General features: G+C 47.4%; 1 protein-coding gene across 1 annotated transcript; it reads left to right on the top strand.

Moving 5' to 3' along the window:
• Nucleotides 1-4,757: 4,757 nt before the first annotated feature.
• On the top strand, nucleotides 4,758-21,659 carry AVIL (advillin). Its single transcript, XM_004379848.1, has 19 exons — nucleotides 4,758-4,846; nucleotides 6,221-6,295; nucleotides 7,016-7,212; nucleotides 8,904-9,012; nucleotides 9,104-9,214; nucleotides 9,462-9,664; nucleotides 10,132-10,210; nucleotides 10,334-10,432; nucleotides 11,177-11,330; nucleotides 11,434-11,534; nucleotides 12,034-12,171; nucleotides 12,273-12,431; nucleotides 13,216-13,395; nucleotides 14,841-14,986; nucleotides 15,124-15,268; nucleotides 16,940-17,128; nucleotides 17,736-17,804; nucleotides 19,176-19,301; nucleotides 21,081-21,659. The coding sequence occupies exons 1-19, from the start codon at nucleotides 4,781-4,783 to the stop codon at nucleotides 21,192-21,194; spliced, it is 2,460 nt and encodes an 819-aa protein (XP_004379905.1). The 5' UTR covers nucleotides 4,758-4,780; the 3' UTR covers nucleotides 21,195-21,659.
• Nucleotides 21,660-21,820: the final 161 nt, after the last annotated feature.

Below are 21,820 nucleotides of genomic sequence, written 5' to 3' on the forward strand. Positions count from 1 at the left end.
CTTCCCATGAGCTCTTCCCATTTGAGACTGGTCTTCAGGAAGCAATAGGCCGCAGTGCCTGGTCAGCAATCAATTCAAGCCATGTCAGGAATCTGCCCACTTGCCAGGTTCAGTTCTTTAAGGTGCCTCTTCAGGGACACAGTGTGTCTCTCTGATTGGGCTTCTAAATCAAAAGCCTGATGTTCGTGTCCCTCTCATAGGGGGAGCTTTGGACACAGGACCAGTTTGGAAAGGGGTCAGGTAAGGGTTTCCACTCTGCACATTGTAGAGGGGACACTCTGTAGGCCCGTGGGTCCCTTACTAGAGAGGAGTGCAGATGTGTCCTGGACCCTAAGTGCACGTTTAATTGCTGAACAGATAACCTTACGGCAGTTTGCCTTCGGTTAACCTGGGACCTTCTGTTCAGCTCCCTCCTGCCTCCCAAAGACTTTAACCGTTTTGTAAATGTGTAAACGCACCTCTGTTAATAATGGCCCAGAAGTTTCTTTGTGCTAAAGCATGGGAAGTCTCCAGGCAGTCATGCCCTGGGAAATGGATCCCATTCTATTCTGCTGCCCCTGCCTTCTTCCCAGTGCCTCACTGGTAGGACAGCCCTTTAAGGCTGTCCTGCATCTGTGTCGCAGCCAGGCCAGGGGTCTGGGGAGGTGAGAGCGTTTTCCTCTTCCAGTGTCCTTCAGTCACCTTGTTTGTAAAACATGGTTTTAAGTTTTGCTCTTTTTTTTAAGCCAGTTAATATCTGCATTCAGCCAGGGGAGGGGAGGTCAGAGGAGCTGGCCGGCTGCCCCATTCCATTATTGCTGTGGGACCTGTCCCTGGAGCAGACCCTCCTCTTTGACCCCATGAGCTTCTCTGCTTGTTACTGTCCCAAGTTTGACGCGGTCCATCTCCTGCCTGTTTCCCCCTTCAAGATGCCATTTGCAGGGTTGGGGGATCAGCTTCCCACTGTGATGGGGCTGTGGGATTCTGACTACCTTGGTTACAGATTCATGGTTTGATAAATTTGTTGTATTCAAAAACTTGAAATGTTGGACGCCATTAAGTGTCTGTTTATATTTTTGGAGTATTTGTATTACTTACAATTAATAAAAGTGGGTTTAAAAAAACCCATCCAGGAATGGGAACTGCCTCTTGACCCTGCTGTTGTTCATTCGGGCACCGCTCTTCTTCCCCCGCAACCCTTTTGGTGGTGATAAAGCCGTAGCACCCCGGCTGGACGAGCTGCTGCATCCACCCAGGAGACCCGCTGCAGACTCAGCATTGGACTACTGCTCAAGGTTATAGGAGTTGGTCCACATTAGCTCTTCCCTGGCCCGCATTTGGAACCAACTTTGCCATCCAGGTGTTTAACAAGCATATGCGTGGTGTCCTATTGACTTCTGGGGATGAACCAGAAACCCCGCGAGATTTGGAGTCTTGTTTCTTCTGTGCCCTTCACCGAAGCCCCCAAACCAGGAGCCCAGCATGACTCCCAGCACATAGTCACTCGAACACTGATGGATGGATGGCTAGTGGTGGCCCAAGGAGCAAAACTGGATAAGCTAGTAACATCTCCCGGCCCTCTCCCAGGCCTCCCCTCAGAGAAACGCCGAAAAGCTTATCAGGGAGGCCTGGATATCCTGGGAGCCCACAGCAGGGCGCTCCAGCCCCTGTCTCTCCTGTCATCAGCATAATGCATCCATATCGACAACAGGGCAGATTTCATATTTCCTCCCACCCCCTTTCCTGCATTATTGATGGGCTACGCACTTGTAAAAAATCAATTAGATTAGGGCGTGGAGCTGGAGTTAGAAAAGAAGCCTTTAAAAGTCTGCTCTTCTTGTTTTTGCTGTTTTGAATAGGAACAGATAAAGCTTTCCCTCTGGTTTGAATAAGTCAAGCCCAGGGCTAGGTTGGCTGTGATTGGCTAGGACTAGGCAAATGCGGTTAAGATGCAAACACAAGCAAATATAACCCAGTGTCTGTGCAGCCATTACTAAGCTAAGGCAGCAGAGCCTGGAGCCTCCTGCTTTGGGGTTTTAGGGTGGTGGTTCTTCAGTACCGCTGCTGCTTACTCACCAGAAGACTAAGGAGACCAGGTGGGAGAGAAGGCAAGGTAAGGTCTATTTGGTTTATGGGTGCATGAGTAGAGCAATCCTACTGAACAAGGAAGCAACAAAAGGAAGAGACTGAAATTTCCATGGCTTTGTCTTTGTTTTTTCAAGAGTTGAACCAGGAGTTTGCGACTAGTGTTGCAAACTTCAGAGAAGTCCAGAGGCCCCTTTTAGAGACCACCGAGCAGAACCCATTTGCAAAAGCTGGGAAAGATGGAGAAAACTGACCCCCTATCTCTCCTGGGAGAAAGATGGTATGTGGCAAGGCAGAAGTTAAAACCAGCTTCCTCTGCTGGGGGTTCATCCATCAGAATGTGAGAATTAGGGGCCGCTGGCTTTGAACCTGGGATTTCAAAACTACACCCCACCCTAGTGGTGTCTGTAGTCCTCTCAAACAGTGTTGAGTTAATAGATTAGGACTCGGGGAGAAGGGAGGGAGAGAGCCCGCTTTCAGGGACTTTGATATCACAGTTGGAATGAGGTTTTCTGGGTGTTTCGGTGTGGCAGAAAGTCACTTCGTCGAACCTGTCTCCTGCATTCGGGGGAACCTGGTCCGGTAAGCTTCTTCCCAGTTCCTAATTCCCTTGCTGGGAAATCAGGCTTCTTTTGGCCTCTGAGATTCACGTTACTAATTAATGCTAAGTTGGTTTGGCTTTTACCAGGTCCACACTTCCCCATCTCCAAAAAATGAGTTCATTAGCCCTTGCCCCCTTCCCCTAGTTGGGTCATGCCATTTGCCTTCAATGACCTAAATCTGGGATCTGAAAAAAAAAACCGAACAAATATTTCCTGGCAATTCTGAGTGGCACAGGGTGGGGCAGAGCAAGTTATCAAATTAGATCCTCAAACACTGGCTGCTCCGCATCACTGCTTTGCTTTAGTCCTGCTAGAGCAGTAGACAAAGGGAGCTTGTTTTTGTTTTTTGCCAAAGTACGGATTAGATAATGGCACATATTATCCAAACCTGGCTTCACCCACTGAGGCTCAAGAAAAGAATGGTCAGACATGCTCCTCACAAGCACAACATGCCTCCACATAGCAAACATCATACAGGGTGCTTTTTTATCCTGTGTAAACCCACAGCTCATCAATCCTGTCCTTTGTCCTCTGCCTCTTGGGAGAAACTAATCTAGCATTCATCTGTTATGCCTATTATCATCAGACTGCAAGCTCCCTGAGAGCAGGAACCAGGCATTTTAATTACATACAGCCCTTACATGACCATGGATGTGTGAAGGTGCCTAACCCAAGACACGCCTTTAATACAGGTGGTGTACCGTCCACACGGACGGGCTTGTATTTATTTATTTTTTATTGTGCTTTAAGTGGAAGTTAGTCTCTCATACAAAAATTTATACGCACATTGTTATGTGACCGTCATTGCTCTCCCTATACTGTGACAGCACACTCCTCCTTTCCACCCCGAATTTCCCATGTCCGTTCGACCAGCTCCTGACCCTGTCTGCCTTCTCATCTCACCTCCACACAGGAGCTGCCCGTTTAGTCTCATAGCTACTTGAGCTAAGAAGCACACTCTTCACGAGTATCATTTTATGTCCCATAGTCCAGTCTAATCTTTGTCGGAAGAGTTGGCCTCGGGAATGATTTTAGTTTTGGGCTAACAGTCCAGGGGCCTTGTCTTCCAGGGTCCCTCCAGTCTCAGACGGACGGGCTCTTTAACCAACTCCTCCCTTCTTCTCCCCAACCTGCCCACTCAGTCCGGAAAGAACTGGAGACCTCTGAGTTCTCTGAGTTGACTCTTGCCCAGAGAATCTGCTTCAGTGGGCAGGACACAGCCAGAGCCACATCTGCATGTGGAGGGAGTAAGGAGGGCATCTGCCCACTCGCTTTCCCTTGCTGGCACCGTGGACCCTCTGTCCCCACCCAACCCTGCCATTTTCCTTTCCTTTCTGCAAGGCACAGGGAATATATTAGTCATATGACAAGAGCAGGAAGCATTTGAATTTTAAGATAGTTTACTTAAAAAAAAAAGTGTAAAGTGAAAGCCCAAAGAGAAGGGCAAAAAGTTGACTGTGGAGAGTATCTGGCAAGCAGGAAATCTGGGGCGGGGTAGAGGCAATGAGGATGAGAGAAGGCAACCCAGTTTGGAAGAGTTCCCCCCTCCCCATGTAAGCCCCCCCAATGCATTTGCCACTGAAGTTAGCAAAGTTCAGGAAGGACGGCAGTATATTGGAGTGGCTACAAACACAGGTTTCAGGGTCAGATTTGAATTTCATTCTAGTGTGTGACCTAGGGCAAGTTATTTAACCTCTCTGAACCTCTATTTAACCTCTCTGAACTTTGCTACAGTGCAAAATGAAGAAAATACACTCACCTTAAGAGAATGAAATGAGGTAAACTATGCAAAGTATATCAGCACAGGGCTTCACACGTTTACAACCGCTCCGGAAATAATTGCTGCTATTACTAGAGCTCTTAATGAGGGAAGTGGCAGGTGGGAAGCAGAACTTCTGGGTAGGATCCCCGTGCCCGCCAGGCTCACAAGTGAACTTGGACAAGTCATTTCCCTAACATTTGTGAAATGGCGTGGGATGCACCACAAGGACACAGCATGGTCGCTAACGCGAGATTGGGAAGTGACTTAGGAGAAAGCTGGATCAATGCAGGCCGTGAGAGGCATCATCTCCCCTCTCGCTCTGTGACGTTTCAGTCCTGGAAAGAGGAGCACCATGTCTCTGAGCAGCACCTTCAGGGCTGTGGGCAACGACCCTGGGATCATCACCTGGAGAATAGAGGTAAGTTGGGAGGTCAGCTCGACTCCTCACCATGCAGTCTGGGGTGGAGTCTGGTGCCCAGGTCTGCAGATGACTGCCCTGAGGACTCCTCAGTCTGGTTTGGGAACAGTGAGAGGCAGCATCAAAGTGCATGGTTTCCCATCCCCGGCCCCTCCTGGGTGCGTGAAGCAGGTGGAGGAAATGCTCCTAACCCTGCAGAGCATTGCTCCAAGCAAAAATAAGCTCGCCCTTTATCCAGCCATCTGCTCAGTGAGTCTGCACTTGCAGTAAATGCCTGGGAGAGATGGGTGGGGTCCACCCAGCAGGCTCCCAGCTGCCTCTGTCAGAGAAATGGAACATGTCCTCTACAGGCACCTGGCTCCTGCAAAGTGTGTGGGGGGTTGGGGGAGAAGGGAGGAGGGACTGCTCCGATGGGGCACTGCTCATCTCTTCTCCTATCTGGGCCTGTGCCCCTCGGGGTGACTCTGAGCTCCAGCAATCTGTAGCTGAGGACCACCCTGATTGGGGCAGCTCCACCTGCCAGATGGGGGCCCCCCTCGGAGCCCCATCAGTTGCTGTTGCACAAAACCCAGAGGTGACCCCTCACTTCACTGTCCTCAGTCAGGAAGGAGTCACAGCTCTGTAGCTCAGGTCACTCCCATTTCCTAAGGCTCCTAGTTTATGAAAAAGCTAGCAGGTACTGTAACTTACAAAAAGTGTGGTAAACTAAACATTTCTACATTTAACACACACATTTTATGAACAACACACTAGTACGGCTGCCAGTTCCCGCACTTGAAAATGGCGGTGAGAATCTAAATCTGAGGCCATCTGAGAGGCCCTCCCAGGACAAGCCATACATACAGCTGACAAATCAGGGCCCCCACCCAAATGACTCCAAATATGGGACGTCAGCACAGAGCACAGCACACGCTGGCACTCACCTCCCACAGCCCCGCACATTCCCAGCTTTCTTTCATGTCTTGGCCACTCTGGGGTGGTCAGTGATGAGAGCTGGGGAAGAGTGTTGGAGGCTTGCAGAAGCTGCTTGGAGTCAGTGCTTTTACTTGATAGTTTATATCCAACTCTTTCCCTGCAAAGGACTGAAGACGGCTCACAAGGCTGTCTGCAATATAGCAAGATGAGACCAAGCAGGAAGCAGGGAGGAGGATGAGGTGAGGGGAAACCAGGACAGGAACCCCAGTTCGGACCCAGGGTGATACAGGCAGAGCTCAGCAGAAGCCAGAGGCGTGGCCACATGAATCCTGTGACTGACCACCACACCCTGTAAGGTCTCATCAAGCTCTCCCCACGGCTTATGCCAAACGATGGTGGGGGAGAGGAGGCTTGTGGGGGAGGGAGGAGATACAGCCTATACACACCTTGTCCTTCCAGAAAATGGAGCTGGCACTGGTGCCCCTGAGTGCCCATGGCAACTTCTATGAAGGGGACTGCTACATCGTCCTCTCGGTGAGTACCATCCCCCCACATCCCTGCCAGCTTCACCCCTGAGACCAGTGCTTCAGCTCCAGGGATATGTGTGCTGGTGAGGGAAGGTAATCATGCCCTGCTAGCTGTCCAGTTCTTCCTTGGTGTTGGGCTGAGCAGGCCTCCAGTTTGGCTGTCAAAGGCCATCCTCAAGCCTGGGTTTTTCAGGATGCCTCAGAGGGCAGGGACACGGGCCCTCAGCCTGAACCTCAGCATGAAGCCCATGAGCAGCAATTCTCCCTCCTGGGGCACAGGTCCCAGACTAAAGTGGAGCAGAGGAAGGCCAGATCAACGCAAGGCCCATCGCTGGCCTCAAAGTGCTCCTTCTAGTTCAGGAAACAATCTCCCGCCTGACAGCCACACAGGTGTACGTAAGTGAAGGGCCTGTGGCTCAGGGGAGCAAAGGGAGCTGTGAGTCTTGCCATCCAACTCTGACGAGATTCCCGCTGATCCCCACTTATTTCTGGAACAACCAGCTGTCCACCGTCCTCAAATGTGGGGAAGAATTTGGGCTGCCAGAGCTTGAGCTACATAGCAGGTCTGCACAGGGCCCAGGGCAGCTGCAGAGAGGGAGAGAGGTCCTGAGCCTGCCCAGGACAGGACACAAGGCACTCTATGTATGCTGCCACCTTCCCAAGTCAGCAGCAAAGGGGAGGCAAGCCACCTTTGCCTTCTGACCTGATCTCATTGGCTACATCCCAGACCCGGAGAGTGGGAGGTCTCCTCTCCCAGGATATCCACTACTGGATTGGGAAGGACTCCTCTCAGGACGAGCAGAGCTGCGCAGCCATCTACACCACCCAGCTGGATGACTACCTGGGAGGTAGCCCCGTGCAGCACCGAGAGGTCCAGGGCCATGAATCCGACACCTTCCGTGGCTACTTCAAGCAGGGCATCATGTGAGTAGTTGTGCACAGAGCAAGGCCATAAATAACAATTTACAGAAGAGGAAACCCAAAGAGCCGATAGCACAGAAAGAAAGTAGGAGAAATACAAATCAAAACAAAGCTATCGCTTCAACCTATTATTGTTGTTGTTAGGTGCCGTTGAGTAGGTCCCAACTCAAAGCAACCCTACGCACAACAGAACGAAGCGCTGCCCAGTCCTGCGCCATCCTCACAGTCGTTGCTATGCTTGAGCCCGTTGTTGCAGCCGCTGTGTCAATCCATCTCTTCCTCTTTTTCGCTGACCCTCCACTTTACCAAGTATGATGTCCTTTTCCAGGGACTGGTCCCTCCTGATAACATGTCCAAAGTATGTGAGACGAAGTCTCGTCATCCTTGCTTCTGCCTATTAGAGTAGCACAAAATAGAGAGCTGGGTGGTGCCAAGTGTTGGCGAGGCTGTAGGGAAACAAGAGTCCTCGTGCCCTGCTGGTGGGAGTGTGGGCTAGCACAGCACTGTGGAGAGCAGTCTGGTGCCACTTAGGCAAATCCCACCTCTGGGGATACATCTCAAAGAAATGCTCACCCAGGTCGATAAGGGAACCTGAACCAGATTGTTCATAGGGGTGGCAGGAAGCTGCGGGCAACACAGGTGTCCATCACTGGGAGACTGGATGGGAGAATACTCCATGCACATCACAGAGTACTATGAAGCAGCTAGAAGCAACGGGTTAGCTCTCCACATAACACACGGGTAGAACTCAAAAACGTGGTGCTTAGTGAGCAAAGGAAGAAACAGACAGACGTATAACAGAAGATCAATTTGTTTTAAAAAAAAGTAATGCATACAAAACAACAGGACACATTTTACCAGAATGAAAATAAAAAGAGAGACATTAAGCATATTAGGATGGTTGCCTAGAGTGGGGAGAGGCTGGGAGTGAGGTGTGCAGACAATAGGGAATACATAAATACTTAGAAGAAGAGAGGGCTCTTGTAAAGAGCAATGAGGATAATGTGCCATGAACTGAGGGCTTTAGTCAACTCAAATCTTTGCACTTGAGGTTAAAAAGAAAAAGGGAGGGAGGGAGGAGACAAAGGAATTCCAATGCACTTGAGAATTCTTCTCAGAGTCCGCAATCACCTCTAACTGAGGACCTGCTGGCCACAGAGCACCGCAGGGAATCACAAAGGAACCCAAGTCAAAGCTCCTATGCTCCAACGTTCCTTGCTGTATTCCCTTAAAAGAATAGGACGCCTGATATGGAAGTTGGCTTGGGGTGAGTGCCAGAGACAGGAGATCAGGGGCTGGTTAAACAGACACCGGCCTTGGAGCCATGGTATCATTAATGCTGCTGCTGCCCCCTCAGGCCAGGCCCCTCTCCCACTCGCACACTGATATTCTGACAGTTCCTAGAACAAAACAAGCACTCATGACACAGGGGCTTTGTAACTGAGGCTCCCTTGGCCCAGAGCACTCTTCCTTCTCATCTTAAGATCTCAGCTTAAATGTCACTTCTTCAGAGACTTCCTGAACGCCCTATCAAACAGTCACTAAGTCTACTTCTGTGACAGCAGTTACACCTCGCTTATTTACTGTCCACCTCCCACACAAGAAGAGGCTGCATCTGTGTGATTCACAACTGTCTCCCCAGTACTTAGCACACAGCAGGCGTTCAATAAATAACTGAATGGATGTTTCCTCAGCTACAAGAAGGGGGGTGTGGCCACCGGGATGAAGCACGCGGAGACCAACACCTACAATGTGAAGCGGCTGCTACATGTGAAGGGGAAGAGAAACATCAGGGCCACTGAGGTAAGTCCTGCCCACTGTCTGTCCTGACCCAGGGCCTCCCCACTTGACACTCTCGAATTCCTCCCGAACAATGCCTAGCTCTCATTTGCAGGTAGAAATGAGCTGGGACAGTTTTAACCGAGGTGATGTCTTCTTGATGGACCTTGGGAAGGTCATCATCCAATGGAATGGCCCAGAGAGCAATAGTGGGGAGCGTCTGAAGGTATGGCTATTTCTAGTCTGAGCACTCTCTCAGGTGCCTTTTCCTTCCTCCTTCTGTGCTGGCTCTTCCCCAAGATTAACATGGGACCCTGCCTTGGAGACAGGCCAAGTCCATAAGCCTGTGACTAACCACTAACTCTCAGCATCAGAATAACTCCTGTGTCTGGGGTCCAGGCTGTTCCTTCTGAAGCCATCAGACAAAAAAGGGGCCTAGATGAGCTGAGTGGTTCTTTGGGCTCTTTTGGCAGGCTATGCTTCTGGCAAAGGATATTCGGGACAGGGAGCGAGGGGGCCGTGCTGAAATAGGAGTGATCGAGGGAGACAAGGAGAAGGTCAGCCCAGAGCTGCTGAAGGTCCTTCAGGACACCCTTGGCCGACGCTCCATTATCAAGCCTGCAATCCCTGATGAGATCATAGATCAGCAGCAGAAATCAAACATCATGTTGTACCAGTAAGTAGATAAACCTGGGTGCTGGATGGAAGCTGGAGTGGGAGGAAGGTGTCCCCTAGAAAACCAGACACCTCTGCTTGGCTCCTTATTTTGAGTACAGCCATCTGGCTTTCTTCTCAGTCCTTTTTAAATGCAGCTCCTAAAAGGACCTTGGTGTTCCCGCACTCAAGGAGGCAGCTACTTCCGATTCTTGTTAGCAACTCTTCTTGACCTCTTGGGGAGACCCTTCCTTTACTCTGGTCTACACACACTCAGGGATATAGAAAGAACAATGTTTGTAGGAGAGAAATGCACAAAAGTCTCTTCCAGAGTCCATCACATTCCCATCTGCAATTCAAGCCATTCCTGTTGTAAGAAGTCAAACTCTACCCAGAAACTCCACGCTAAAACAAGGCGCGGAAACAGGAAAAACATCAAATTGGCTACAAGAGGCTTTGCAGCACAGGCTAACCTCTTCCCTTCTCTAGTGTCTCAGACTCAACTGGGCAGCTGGTGGTCACAGAGGTTGCCACGAGGCCTCTGGTCCAAGACTTACTGAAACATGATGTAAGTAGAGCTTGGGTGGGCTCACCCTGGGGTAGCCAAGCCTGGCTTCAGAGGCAGACCCTGGGAAAAGCCTTCTTTATGATCTTGAGCAGCAGTAACCACATTTATCCCTGACTGCTTCAGGACTGCTACATCCTGGACCAAAGTGGAACTAAGATCTTCGTGTGGAAAGGAAAAGGAGCCACAAAGGCTGAGAAACAGATGGCCATGTCTAAAGCCCTGGTAGGAACTACAGATGTGCAAAATAGTCCAAATAATTCTGTTGGTAACACTTGATATGTGTTTGGAGAGCCATACTAGGTGCTTGAACATATAGCTTCGTGGTTATACACATGGACTTCAAAGTCAGACAGACAAACTCGGATTCAAATCTGGATTTTGCCTTTTCCAGATGAGCCATCTCAGGAAGACTAGTTAACGCCTGAGTCTCCATTTCCTCACCTCTAACATGGTGGTAATAATATTGGTCTCCTGAGGTTGTTGTGAAATTGAGTTTACTTAGGACAGTACTTGGCACACAATACCTGCTGAAAAACAGGTAGTGGGTATTATTGAAGGGGATATCATATAACAAGGTTAATGGCCCTGTCCTCAAGGAGTTTATGATACAGTGCAGACCTATGCAGGCAAACCAAACAAGATGTGCTTACAACACAATGAGCAAATTAATGTGATGCAAAGTCAGTGGAGTAAGTGCTGAGAGAACACAGCACAGAGGACCTTGCAAAAAAATTAATAATAACCATAATCATTACATGCTAATGAAGAGACACCAAAACACTCCACTCAGTCCTTCCCTTGAGGCGGATCGCTTGGTCCCTAGGCAGCAGTGATTCAGAACTTGACTCTGAGTCCCAGAGGGGAACAAACCTACCTACTGGCTTCAAATGGGAAAATGCCCAAACAAGCAAAGAACCCAGTGCGTTCCCCAACTGACCCACCTCTCTGGGGTGGGGGGGTCTTCAGAGCTTCATCAAGATGAAGGGCTACCCCAGCAGCACCAACATAGAGACCGTCAACGATGGTGCCGAGTCAGCCATGTTCAAGCAGCTGTTTCAGAAGTGGTCAGTGAAGGACCAGACCGCAGGCCTAGGGAAAACATTCAGCATTGGGAAAATCGGTGAGATCGCCCCCCAGATCATTCTCTCACTGCCAGGAATCTCTAGAAAGGCAGGCATTGATGTTTCTCACTCACTTGGCTTTTCCCAACCCCTTTCCTGCAGCTAAAGTTGCCCAGGATAAGTTTGATGTAACTGTACTGCACAACACGCCAGAGGTGGCTGCCCAGGAAAGAATGGTTGATGATGGCAATGGGAAAGCTGAGGTAAGCCAATGACTCAAATCTCAGGGCAGGCAGCCCTGGCACACTCTATGGTTCTTGCTGTAGAGGAGGCGGCAGGTGATGTGTCTGCTTTGCTTTCCTTTTCACCTCTGGCGCCTGGTCATATTTTCCAAGGGGCTTCCAAGTCTGCAGTCCTCCCACAATTCTTCAGTAAGGTGAAAAGCAGATAGCCAAACGTGCTGTCGATAACTCACCTGGTAGCTATATTCAAATCGTCTCTCATCTGGCAGAGACAGAGCCAAGATGGGGATGTACCTGACCAAGCTGCAGGGACAATCCACTTCTTCTTGGGATTCAAATCATGCAAATGTGTTGAGCCCTCACTCCTGGGAAAGAAGAACCAGAAGGGGAAGTATTCATTAGGTGGATGTTAGCGCCTCACCACCTGGATTCTCTGTTAACATGGGCCAGTCCCTTCCGGTAGCTGTCTCTTCTAACAAGACCCTCATTTCTGGGGAACTGTGTCTCCTTCTACACCCAGGTCTGGAGAATCGAAAACCTGGAGTTGGTCCCCGTGGAGCATCAGTGGTATGGCTTCTTTTATGGGGGAGACTGCTATCTGATTCTCTACACATACAAGGTGAATGGGAAGCCACATTACATCTTATACATCTGGCAGGTAGGCCTAAGGCAGGCTCTCGGTTTTGGATCCTGATGCTCCTTCAGCTGCAGGGCTAGGGTGGAGGTAGAGGGGCTTATCACTCCTCTCTCACTCTGCAGGGCCGCCATGCCTCCCAGGATGAGCTGGCAGCCTCAGCATACCAGGCGGTGGAGATGGATCGGCACTTTGACGGGGCCCCTGTGCAGGTTCGGGTCACCATGGGAAAGGAGCCACGCCACTTCATGGCCATCTTCAAAGGGAAGCTGGTTATTTTTGAGGTGAGGACCTCCAGATAAAATTACACCATGAGCAGGAATGCTCAGAAATAATGGGCCAGCAGGGGGGCTACAGCAGAGGAGAGAAGCAGTGAGAAGCAGGGGTTGGGTAGACATAGAGAGAGAAGAGGATTAATCTAACACACATAAGTGAATCCCAATTGCCTAGAGCTTCAGGTCTAAACCACTGCCTAATGTTCAAGATCTTTCATAATCCGCCCATATGACCTGTGCTAGTGTATTTCTCTTAACTTCCTAACACTCCAGCCAGGAGAGTCTCCTCATTAACCTACATGTGCCATACTTACCTCCTCTCCTCCCTGCCAGAATGTGCCCTCTGCTCTCCAGTTCTACCCAATTCAAGTCCCACTTCTTCCATGAACTCCTGGCTGAAGCACTAGAAAGCAGTTGATGAAGTCACGTGCTTGACATCACACAACCCTGAGGTCAAATCCTAGCCCTGTCATTTATAAGCCAGGTTTCTGAGCCTCAGTTTCCTTATCTGTGCTGTGGGATAATAATACCTACTTCACAGGTTTATTATGAGGAGCAATGAATTGACGTTGGTAAATCACCAATCACAGAGCCTGGCATATAATAAAGTGCTCAGAAGGAAAAATAATACTGGTACCATAACTCAGCTTGCCCTGGTCTCTCCATTAGCCTAGAAGCTCCTCAAGGGCAAAGAAGGCGTCAAATGATATCACATTCTCCACAAAAGGCTAGCCAGCGCTCTTCTCACACGGTGCTGCTTAGATCCAGACACTGCTTTTCTTTTTCTCTCTAGGGTGGGACTTCCAGGAAGGGAAATAAGGAGCCTGACCCTCCGGTAAGGCTCTTCCAGATTCAAGGAAATGACAAATTTAACACCAAAGCAGTGGAGGCTCCAGCCTTCGCCTCCTCCCTAAACTCCAATGATGTCTTTCTGCTGCACACCCAGACAGAGAACTACCTGTGGTATGGCAAGGTAGGAAGGCTGGACTCAGTGGTCACATCAGCCTCTGGAAGCCCAGCCCTGCACCCAGCCTCAAGTCAGCAAGGTCAAAGGGACCAAAGAGTAGGCTGGAGCTGTCCTCACAAGAGGAGGCTTTTCCCTAAAGGATCTCCAGAGGGGTCACCAACACTCCCCACAGTTAAGCTTCCGATGAGAAACTCACTAACGGCAAGAGACACCCCACAAACTTCTAAGGGGATGGGGGCTGGATAAGTCAATCTTTCCACACCAGTTTGGTGGATTGTAGCAGGACATTAAAACAACAAAAACACTAGAAATGTGCTTTTGTCAATTCAGATTTGTATCAGCATATGCATTAAAAAACCACTAAAATTGTTTTACAATAGAGAGTTGAACATAAAAAGATTTTCAAGGACATTAGTCATTAGGGAAACGCAAATTAAGACCACAATGAGATGCCACTGCACACCTACTCGCATGGCTAAAAGAAAATTAATATCAAGTGCTAACGAGGATACGGAGACAGGAACTCTCACACGTTGCTGGTAGGAATGCAAAACAATACACAGCCTTTGGAAAACAGTTTGACAGTTTCTTAAAAAGTTAAACATACACTTACCATATGATCCAGCAATCCCACTCCTGGGTATTTACCCAAATGAAATAGAAACCTGTTCTCACACAAAAACCTGTATACAAATGTTTATAGCAGCTTTATTCATAATTGCCAAAAATTGGAAACAACCCAATTAGAGAATGGATAAATAAACAGTGGTACATCTGCACAACGGGATCCTACTCAGTGATAAGAAAGGAAGAACTGCTGATATACACACCAACATGGATGAATCTCAAATGCATTGCTAAGTGAAAGAAGCTTGACTCAAAGGCTACATATCGTGTAATTCCATTTATATGACATTCTGGAAACGGCAAAACTATAGTGCTAGAGAACAGATTAGTGGTTGCCAAAGGTTAACAGGAAGGGAGAGGAAGAAGTTTGACTTTAACGGGGTAGCACAAGGGAACTTGGGGTGGGCAGTGAGGAACCTGTTCTGTATCTTGATTGTGGTGTTGGGAAGATGATTCTATGCATTTTTCAAAACTCATAGAACGGTACACTAAAAGAGTGACTTTTACTATATGTAATTTAGAAAAATAAACATTTTTTTCTCTATAAAGAAAAAAGAAGAGAATCAAAAGTTAGCACTAAAATTCCAATTGAAGCTGAAACAAAAGTGGCTCGTGAACATCCACTGTGGGTTTTCGAGTCTAGTCCGGTTCCTTGCCACCCCACTTTTCCTTCCCCGTTCAGAGCACTGGAAGAACAAACCTAGCTCCCTGTCTGCGGTCCTGCGGTTTGGTAGCCACAGAGCTATTCGTTTTAGAAGCTTCTTGTTCCACATCAACATGCCCATGTGAGACTAACCGTCTGTGCTCTCCACACCCACTCTCAGGGGTCTAGCGGGGATGAGCGGGCAATGGCTAAGGAGCTGGCTGAGCTTCTCTGTGACGGCACCGAGGACACTGTGGCGGAGGGCCAGGAGCCTGCCGAGTTCTGGGACATACTGGGAGGGAAAGCTCCTTATGCCAATGACAAAAGGTATGGGAACACATCATCCCCTGCCTCTTGGCTCCCCCTGCCTCCCAGGCTTGTGAACTGCACAAATTCCAAGGCCCCTTTCGGTTTTAAAAACAATTTCTAAGAAGCTCAGTTCCCCTAAATGAACTGTATTGCAGACTACAGAATGAAATCTTAGATGTCCAGCCCCGTCTCTTCGAATGTTCCAATAAGACGGGCCGGTTCCTTGTCACTGAGATCACAGACTTCACCCAGGACGACCTCAACCCCGGTGATGTGATGCTCCTGGATACCTGGGACCAGGTAAGACACATCCAGAGAACTCGGAACAAATGACATAGTTTAGGTTATTTTTGTATAGTATCTCCACCCTAGAAAAAACACCAGGGTGGCACTGGACCATTCACAGTCACACAGCTGTCAGTGGTGACCAAAGGAAGAGCGTGCCTTTTTCCAGGGTTGGAGAGAATAGAGTGTTGTTTAAAACCCTCACCTTGCTTTAGGAAAACCAGGCCATCCTATCATCACACACTCTGTTCTCTTAGGATCAACAGCAGCAGATTCCAAGTCCAGAGGCACAGACCTTTTATGGAATAGTGGGGTGTAAAAGGTATATTTTCAAGGCAACCTCTTCTCCACACCACATTTTCTCCAGTTTGGCTCAGCAAACTCTGTGCACTTCCTCTGAGCTAGGCCTGTGCTAGGTGTGGTGCCACCAAGGTGAAGCGCCCCTGCCCTGAGGGTTAACAGGCTAATGAGGGAAGCCAGACATAGAAACATCATTTTACTATGATGGAGGTAAGTACGAGGTGCCATGGGATGGGAACACAAATTAGGGGCACTCAACATAGCTTCGGAGACCTGGTGGCACAGTGGTTAAGAGCTATGGCTGCTAACCAAAATGTTGGCAGTTCAAATCCACTAGCTGCTCCTTGGAAACTCTATGGGACAGTTCTACGCTGCCCTGTAGGGTCACTGAGCCAGGATCGACTCGACGGCAACAGGTTTGGTTTGGCTTTTGGTAACATAGCTTAGAGACTGAGGGAAGACTTCTCAGAGGAGACAGCTCCTAAGCTGAACCTCAAAGGATGAGTAGGCATTCAAAAGGCAAAGAAGGGTGGAGAAGACATTCCAGGCAGAGGAAACAGCACAAGTAAAAGCAAGGCATGAAATAGTATACAGGACACTGTAAGACATATTATCAGAACATCAAATAGAGTTATGGAGCATCCCAGAGGTGAAGAAGTAGGTATGAGCCTTACCAGCCATGTCAGGACTTTTGAAATTTATCCTGACAATTCACTAAAATTAAAGCAGGGGAGCAACAGGGTCAGACTGTGCTTCAGGTAGATCACTCCAGTAACTGTGGAGAAGGAGGGGTGGAGGGGAGAAAAAAAGAAAACTGTATTCTGGGAGGCCAGTCAGTAGACTATTACAATAGTTCAGCAAGAGCTGCTGAGGGCCCGCATCAGGGCAGTGGAGTAGGGACAGAGGGTTGGTGACAGAGTTGACAGATGAATAGAAGGGATGGTTGGCTGGCCTCAGTGACTGACTAGATGTGGGGGGCATCTCGGATGACCTAGGTTTCTGCCTTAGCTGACCAGAAGGATGCCACTCACCAAGAGAGGAGGTTCAGACATAAGTTTAGAAACGAAGAGTGTTATATTTGGGTTGTTACATTTGAGGTGCTTGGAGATAGCTAAGAGGAAGTGTTTTGCACCTGGATTCAGGAAGCTGAAGTTCAGAAGAGAATTCAGGATTGGAGACACAGATTTGGGAGATACATATGGATGGCAATTAAAATCACAAATATGAAGCTGATTCTGGGAAAATCTCTCTGCTGAGCAAATTGGGCTGGGAGAGTTTTCTAAGACTATTAGTTGCTGAAGGGGAAAAATAGGGTATCGTGTATGATCTAGTACTTAAATCCTTGGTACAAGCACATTAAAACATATTAAATCTCTACCACAATAGGTGTTCTTGTGGATTGGGGCCGAGGCAAATGCCACAGAGAAGGAGAGAGCCCTCAGTACAGCCCAGGAGTACCTGCACACCCACCCCAGCGGTCGAGACATCGACACACCAATCCTGATCATTAAACAGGGGTTTGAGCCTCTCACCTTCACAGGCTGGTTCCTGGCCTGGGACCCTCACATTTGGAGTGTAAGAACGAAGAGAACGGAGAAGACGTTCTTACCGCCGGGGAACTCAAAACTAATAGCTCAGTGGGAAGGCAGGGTCTGATTCAAGGGCTGAGTGAAACCAGGACCCCATTTCCTCCACGCTCACTCCACCCTCCGTGTTACTTTCTTCTCATTCCCACCCACCACAGTAGTTACGTCCAGTTGGAGAATTCACAGCTAGTCTCAAGAATAAGCAGTGTGTGAGAGTAACAGTTCATAAAGCGCATACAAACACATCATCTTTTGATCTTTACAACCATCCTGTAAGATAGCCAGGGCAAGTATTGTGTTTCCCATTTTATGGACAAGAAAGCGAAGCAGGTAAGTTATTTGTCTAAAGTCACAGTTAGCCCATAGACACAGGATTTTTGACTCTTAGTCAACTGCTTTCTCAAGTCTTGCATGGAGAAGTGAGGGGGGCCCCTTAAAGAATGCAGATCATGTTTCAGCACCTTCCAATCCTGCATGGACCCAGAAGTGGAGAGTTTTCATCTTTGCTTATCACTGACTTGTCTTCTGATTCCCTCGCTTTTTTTTTTTTGCTTCTCCTGAGGGCACCTCATTCTGTGTTTTCTATATCTTCTCAGGCAGGAAAATCATATGAACAGTTAAAGAAAGAGCTGGGAGATGCTGCTGCTATCGTAAGAATCACTGCTGTGAGTTGGTGTTATAGATTGAATTATGTTCCCCCCAAAATATGTGTTGTAAATCCTAACCTCTATGCCTGTGGTTATAATCCCATTTGGGAATGGGTTGTCTTTGCTATGTGAATGAGGCAGGATTAGTGTAGGGTGTATCTTGAGTCACTCTCTTTTGAGATATAAAAGAGATTAAACAAGCAAGCAGTGCAGAAGTGGAGGAAGAGAGATGCCAAGCCCTGTGAAGACTGCCCATGAGCAGATGCTTAAAAAGACAAGGCCCTTCCTCCAGAACCACCACAGAGAGAAAGCCTTCCCCTAGAGCCTGGCACCCTGCATTTAGACCTCTAGCCTCCTAAACCATGAGAAAATACATTTCTGTTTGTTAAAGTCACCCACTTGTGGTATTTTTGTTATAGCAGCATTAGATAACTAAGATAGTTGGATTTGCTCTTAGAGAAGCAAGTCACACAGGCAATGACAGACAGCAATACCACAGATGCCACATGGGCGAAGCCCTGTCATGCCCCTCTTAGTATTCCTTTAGTTGTCTATTTTGGTCTAAAGATTTTTTTTTAATCAATAGAAAAACAGGTCTCAGAGCCAAATTCTGTATTTTGCTACCTTCCGGAATTTAGAACAGACTTGCTGTTCAACAAAAAAACCAAAAACTAATTTTATTATTCAACTCTCTCTGCCATTCAGGAAAAATTAAATTTACTGGCACTATCTTTCAGAAATAATAAGCTTCTAACCCAAGTGACATTTGTATCAGTGTCTGACAGTGAAGTGCACGGAAACTTAGGTCATCTCCCTGTATTTTAATGGCTAGGGGAAGCAGAGTCTCTGCCAGAAACCCTGCAGCTCTCGAACATCAGGGTCTGTGCGTGACACCAGGTGTTTAAACCATCTGGCGAATTTATCCTTTGTGCTCTACACACTCAGATTCCAAAGCTAATGGTGATTAGTGTCTTTAAAATATACTTAAGAGACGTATGACTGGAGTTATTGAAAGGCTGGAAATGTAGGGCCTAAGCGTCAAGGAAAGATATGTGATCCCAATATTTAAATGAGATTTAAACACAGCACTTATGCCAAACTGGCTACATATCTATACCGCCCAAGAAGCTGTTTAAAAAAAATTCCCAGGACCTACCGTAGACTTACTGAATCAGTATTCCCAAGAAGGACCCCCAAAATCTGAATTTTTTAGATTCTCAGATGACTCCAACATGCAACCAGGTTTGGAGTCCATTGTTCTGAAAGATGACTACACAGGGTGAAGTGGTATAAGCCAAATGTTAAATGTTTTACACACACAGAACTGTGATTACACAAATACAGAACAGTCTTCTTGCTGTGTCTACATTCTTGTCTCACCTTGCCTAGGACATGAAGAACGTGACCCTTTCCCTGAATCCTGATGACAGCAAGCCAAAATATTACCCTATAGAAGTTCTATTGAAAAGTAAGAATCTGGAGCTGCCTGAGGATGTGAACCCTGCCAAAAAGGAGGTGAGTGACTGAAGGAACTGTGTCTGATGCAAGTGGAGCTCTCCGAGAGTAAAGCACCCATCTCAGTAAATGGCCTAGCATAGTTCTGACACATTGAAGGCACTCAACAAACATTTGAGCTACCCAGTAGCTGAAGTCAAAAATCCAGGGCTCATTTTTCTCTTTTTTAATTGTACTTCAGGTGAAGGCTTACAGAACAAATAGTTTCTCATTAAACAGTAGTACACATATTGTTTTATGACATTAGTTAACAACCCCACGACGCGTCAATCCTCTCCCTTCTCCACCTTTTTTTTTTTTTTGGTGAAAACATAGCCAAAGATACACCATTTCAAAAATTTCTACACGCACAGTTCAGTGACATCGACTACGCTCTTCCAATTGTGCTGCTATTCTCACTGTAGATGAAGGTTTACAGAACAAAATAGTTTCCCATTAAACAGTTAGTACACATGTTGCCCTATGCCAATGGTTAACAACCTCACAACACATCAACACTGTCCTTACTCAACCTTGGGTTCCCTATCACCAGTTTTCAGGGCTCATTCTTGATTCTCACCTCCCACATCAATCCATCAGTTAGTTTCTGTCCACTCCCCCTCCCCCCGCTGCCAGCCTAGTCCAAGCCACCATGGACGACTGCAGTAGTCCCCCAGCTGGGTTCTACCCTGTCCCTAGAATCCATTCTCCACCTAACAGCCAAACAGATCTTTTAAAACACCTCTTATGTCTTCCCACTTAGAATAAAATCCATAGTCCTTTCCAAGGCCTCCAAGGCCCTACAGTCTGGCCCCCACCCACCCCTCGGATTTTTCATCTCGTGTATCCTTACCCTCTTCATTTACTACCCTTCAGCCAGTGGTTGCCTTTCTGTGCCTTGAACACACTCATTGTTTCCAGCCTGAGCTTTTACACTTGTGTTTGCTGCCGCCTGAAAAACATTCTTCTCTGGTCATCACAGAGCCAGCTCCCTCTCATTTAGGTACAGCTCCAACATCACCTCCCCAAGGAGGCCTTCCCTGATCACTTGTCTAACACTGCCCCCCTCCAGTCCCTTTATACTGTTCATTGTAAGTCTTCCCCTCTAGTAAAATGCTTAAGAGCAAGGATCTTGTCTATCTTGTTCACCTTCATGTTCTTAGCTTTTTAGCCCCTAAATCGGTGCCTGGCAGATAGTAGGCATTAAGTTTTCATTGAAAAAATGTAGTCATGGTACTAAGTTTCCCCTTGAGTGACTTGATTTGGGAAGGGCCTCTGGATTTTCTACAATGTCTTATCTAACCAACTCTTGAGTATCTGGACTACAACTTTCTTGAGAGCAGAGGCCATATCTTAATAACATTTACCTGAATACAAAATACTCGTATTAAAAAAATGTTAGGAGAGTTTTATTCTCCCAACAAGACCCACCTGATCCTGCTTTTGAAAATTTCTGGGCAAAAATGGTAGTTAAGGGCATAAAGCCATTCCATCAAAATCTAACGTATAATCCACGCATAATATATAACCCATCTTTTATCCTTCTGGCAAGTAACTAGTGCCGGCTGGGACCATGAGAACACTGAATCCAGTCAGTTTCTTCCACAGGCCAAAATGCGACTCCACAACCTGAGATTTCTCCAATGAATAATTGAAGTCTAGTACAGAGTTTCTGAAAAATGCATTCTGCTCCCCACTTCAAGGCTCACTCTAGCACTCCCTCATCCACACCCCACCCCCTCCGTTAGCACTAATATGTGCCATGTCTTCCCTCTAACCAGAAACTGTTTTCTCTCTTAGAATTACCTCTCTGAACAGGACTTTGTTTCTGTGTTGGGCATCACAAGAGGGCAATTTGCTGCTCTACCTGGCTGGAAACAGCTCCAGCTGAAGAAAGAAAAGGGGCTTTTCTAAGGCATGAAAGCATGTACCTACTGCAAGACCACAGAAGAAAGCAGATAGTACCAACATCAGGAAAAAAATTATCTACCAATTCTTGCCTGCCATTCAGCTACTTAATTTAGATAAATAGGGTCTGCAAATCACAGCATGTTCTCCATTGTTTCTCATCCATGCATTCCCTAGTTGTTTTACACCTAAAATGTTAACTGCCCAATTTTTGGCTTTTGTGGCCTTCTGGCTAAAAGCCTCAGTAGAAAGCACTACAATTGCATGAATCTGGAAAAGCCAAAAGAAAGATAACAAAAAAATTAAGCATAAGACATTTAATATTGGTGCCAGGATCTAAGCTTGTTTTAACCAAAACCTATTTAACCAACAAGTCATTGAAGTTATTCACAAATACACCCTGAAGTCAAAATCCAAATGCCCAGATCTGTATGTGCCAGAGCATTTTGAACTTTTCAATTAAAGATACCTGTACAAGCAAATGGAGTTCTTTTCAGTATTTGGGGTTTGCCTGTTCTGATAATTATTTTATGTTGGGAGAAATGTTTCAGTACTGGGGAAGTGGCACTTTTGAGCAAGCTCGCTGGATAACTAATTTGTCGCCATCAATTCTGACTCATAGCGACCCTATT

Source organism: Trichechus manatus, unplaced genomic scaffold (assembly GCF_000243295.1).
Source record: "Trichechus manatus latirostris isolate Lorelei unplaced genomic scaffold, TriManLat1.0 scaffold00069, whole genome shotgun sequence".
In the NCBI taxonomy this organism is placed as follows: Eukaryota; Metazoa; Chordata; class Mammalia; order Sirenia; family Trichechidae; genus Trichechus; species Trichechus manatus.

Bases quoted from the DNA above. Each gene is read 5' to 3' on its own strand.
- AVIL (XM_004379848.1), top strand. From the start codon at position 4,781: ATGTCTCTGAGCAGCACCTTCAGGGCTGTGGGCAACGACCCTGGGATC. The intron at 10,211-10,333 runs GTAAGTAGAGCT...TGACTGCTTCAG, and splicing joins AAGACTTACTGAAACATGAT to GACTGCTACATCCTGGACCA. The intron at 13,396-14,840 runs GTAGGAAGGCTG...ACCCACTCTCAG, and splicing joins ACTACCTGTGGTATGGCAAG to GGGTCTAGCGGGGATGAGCG.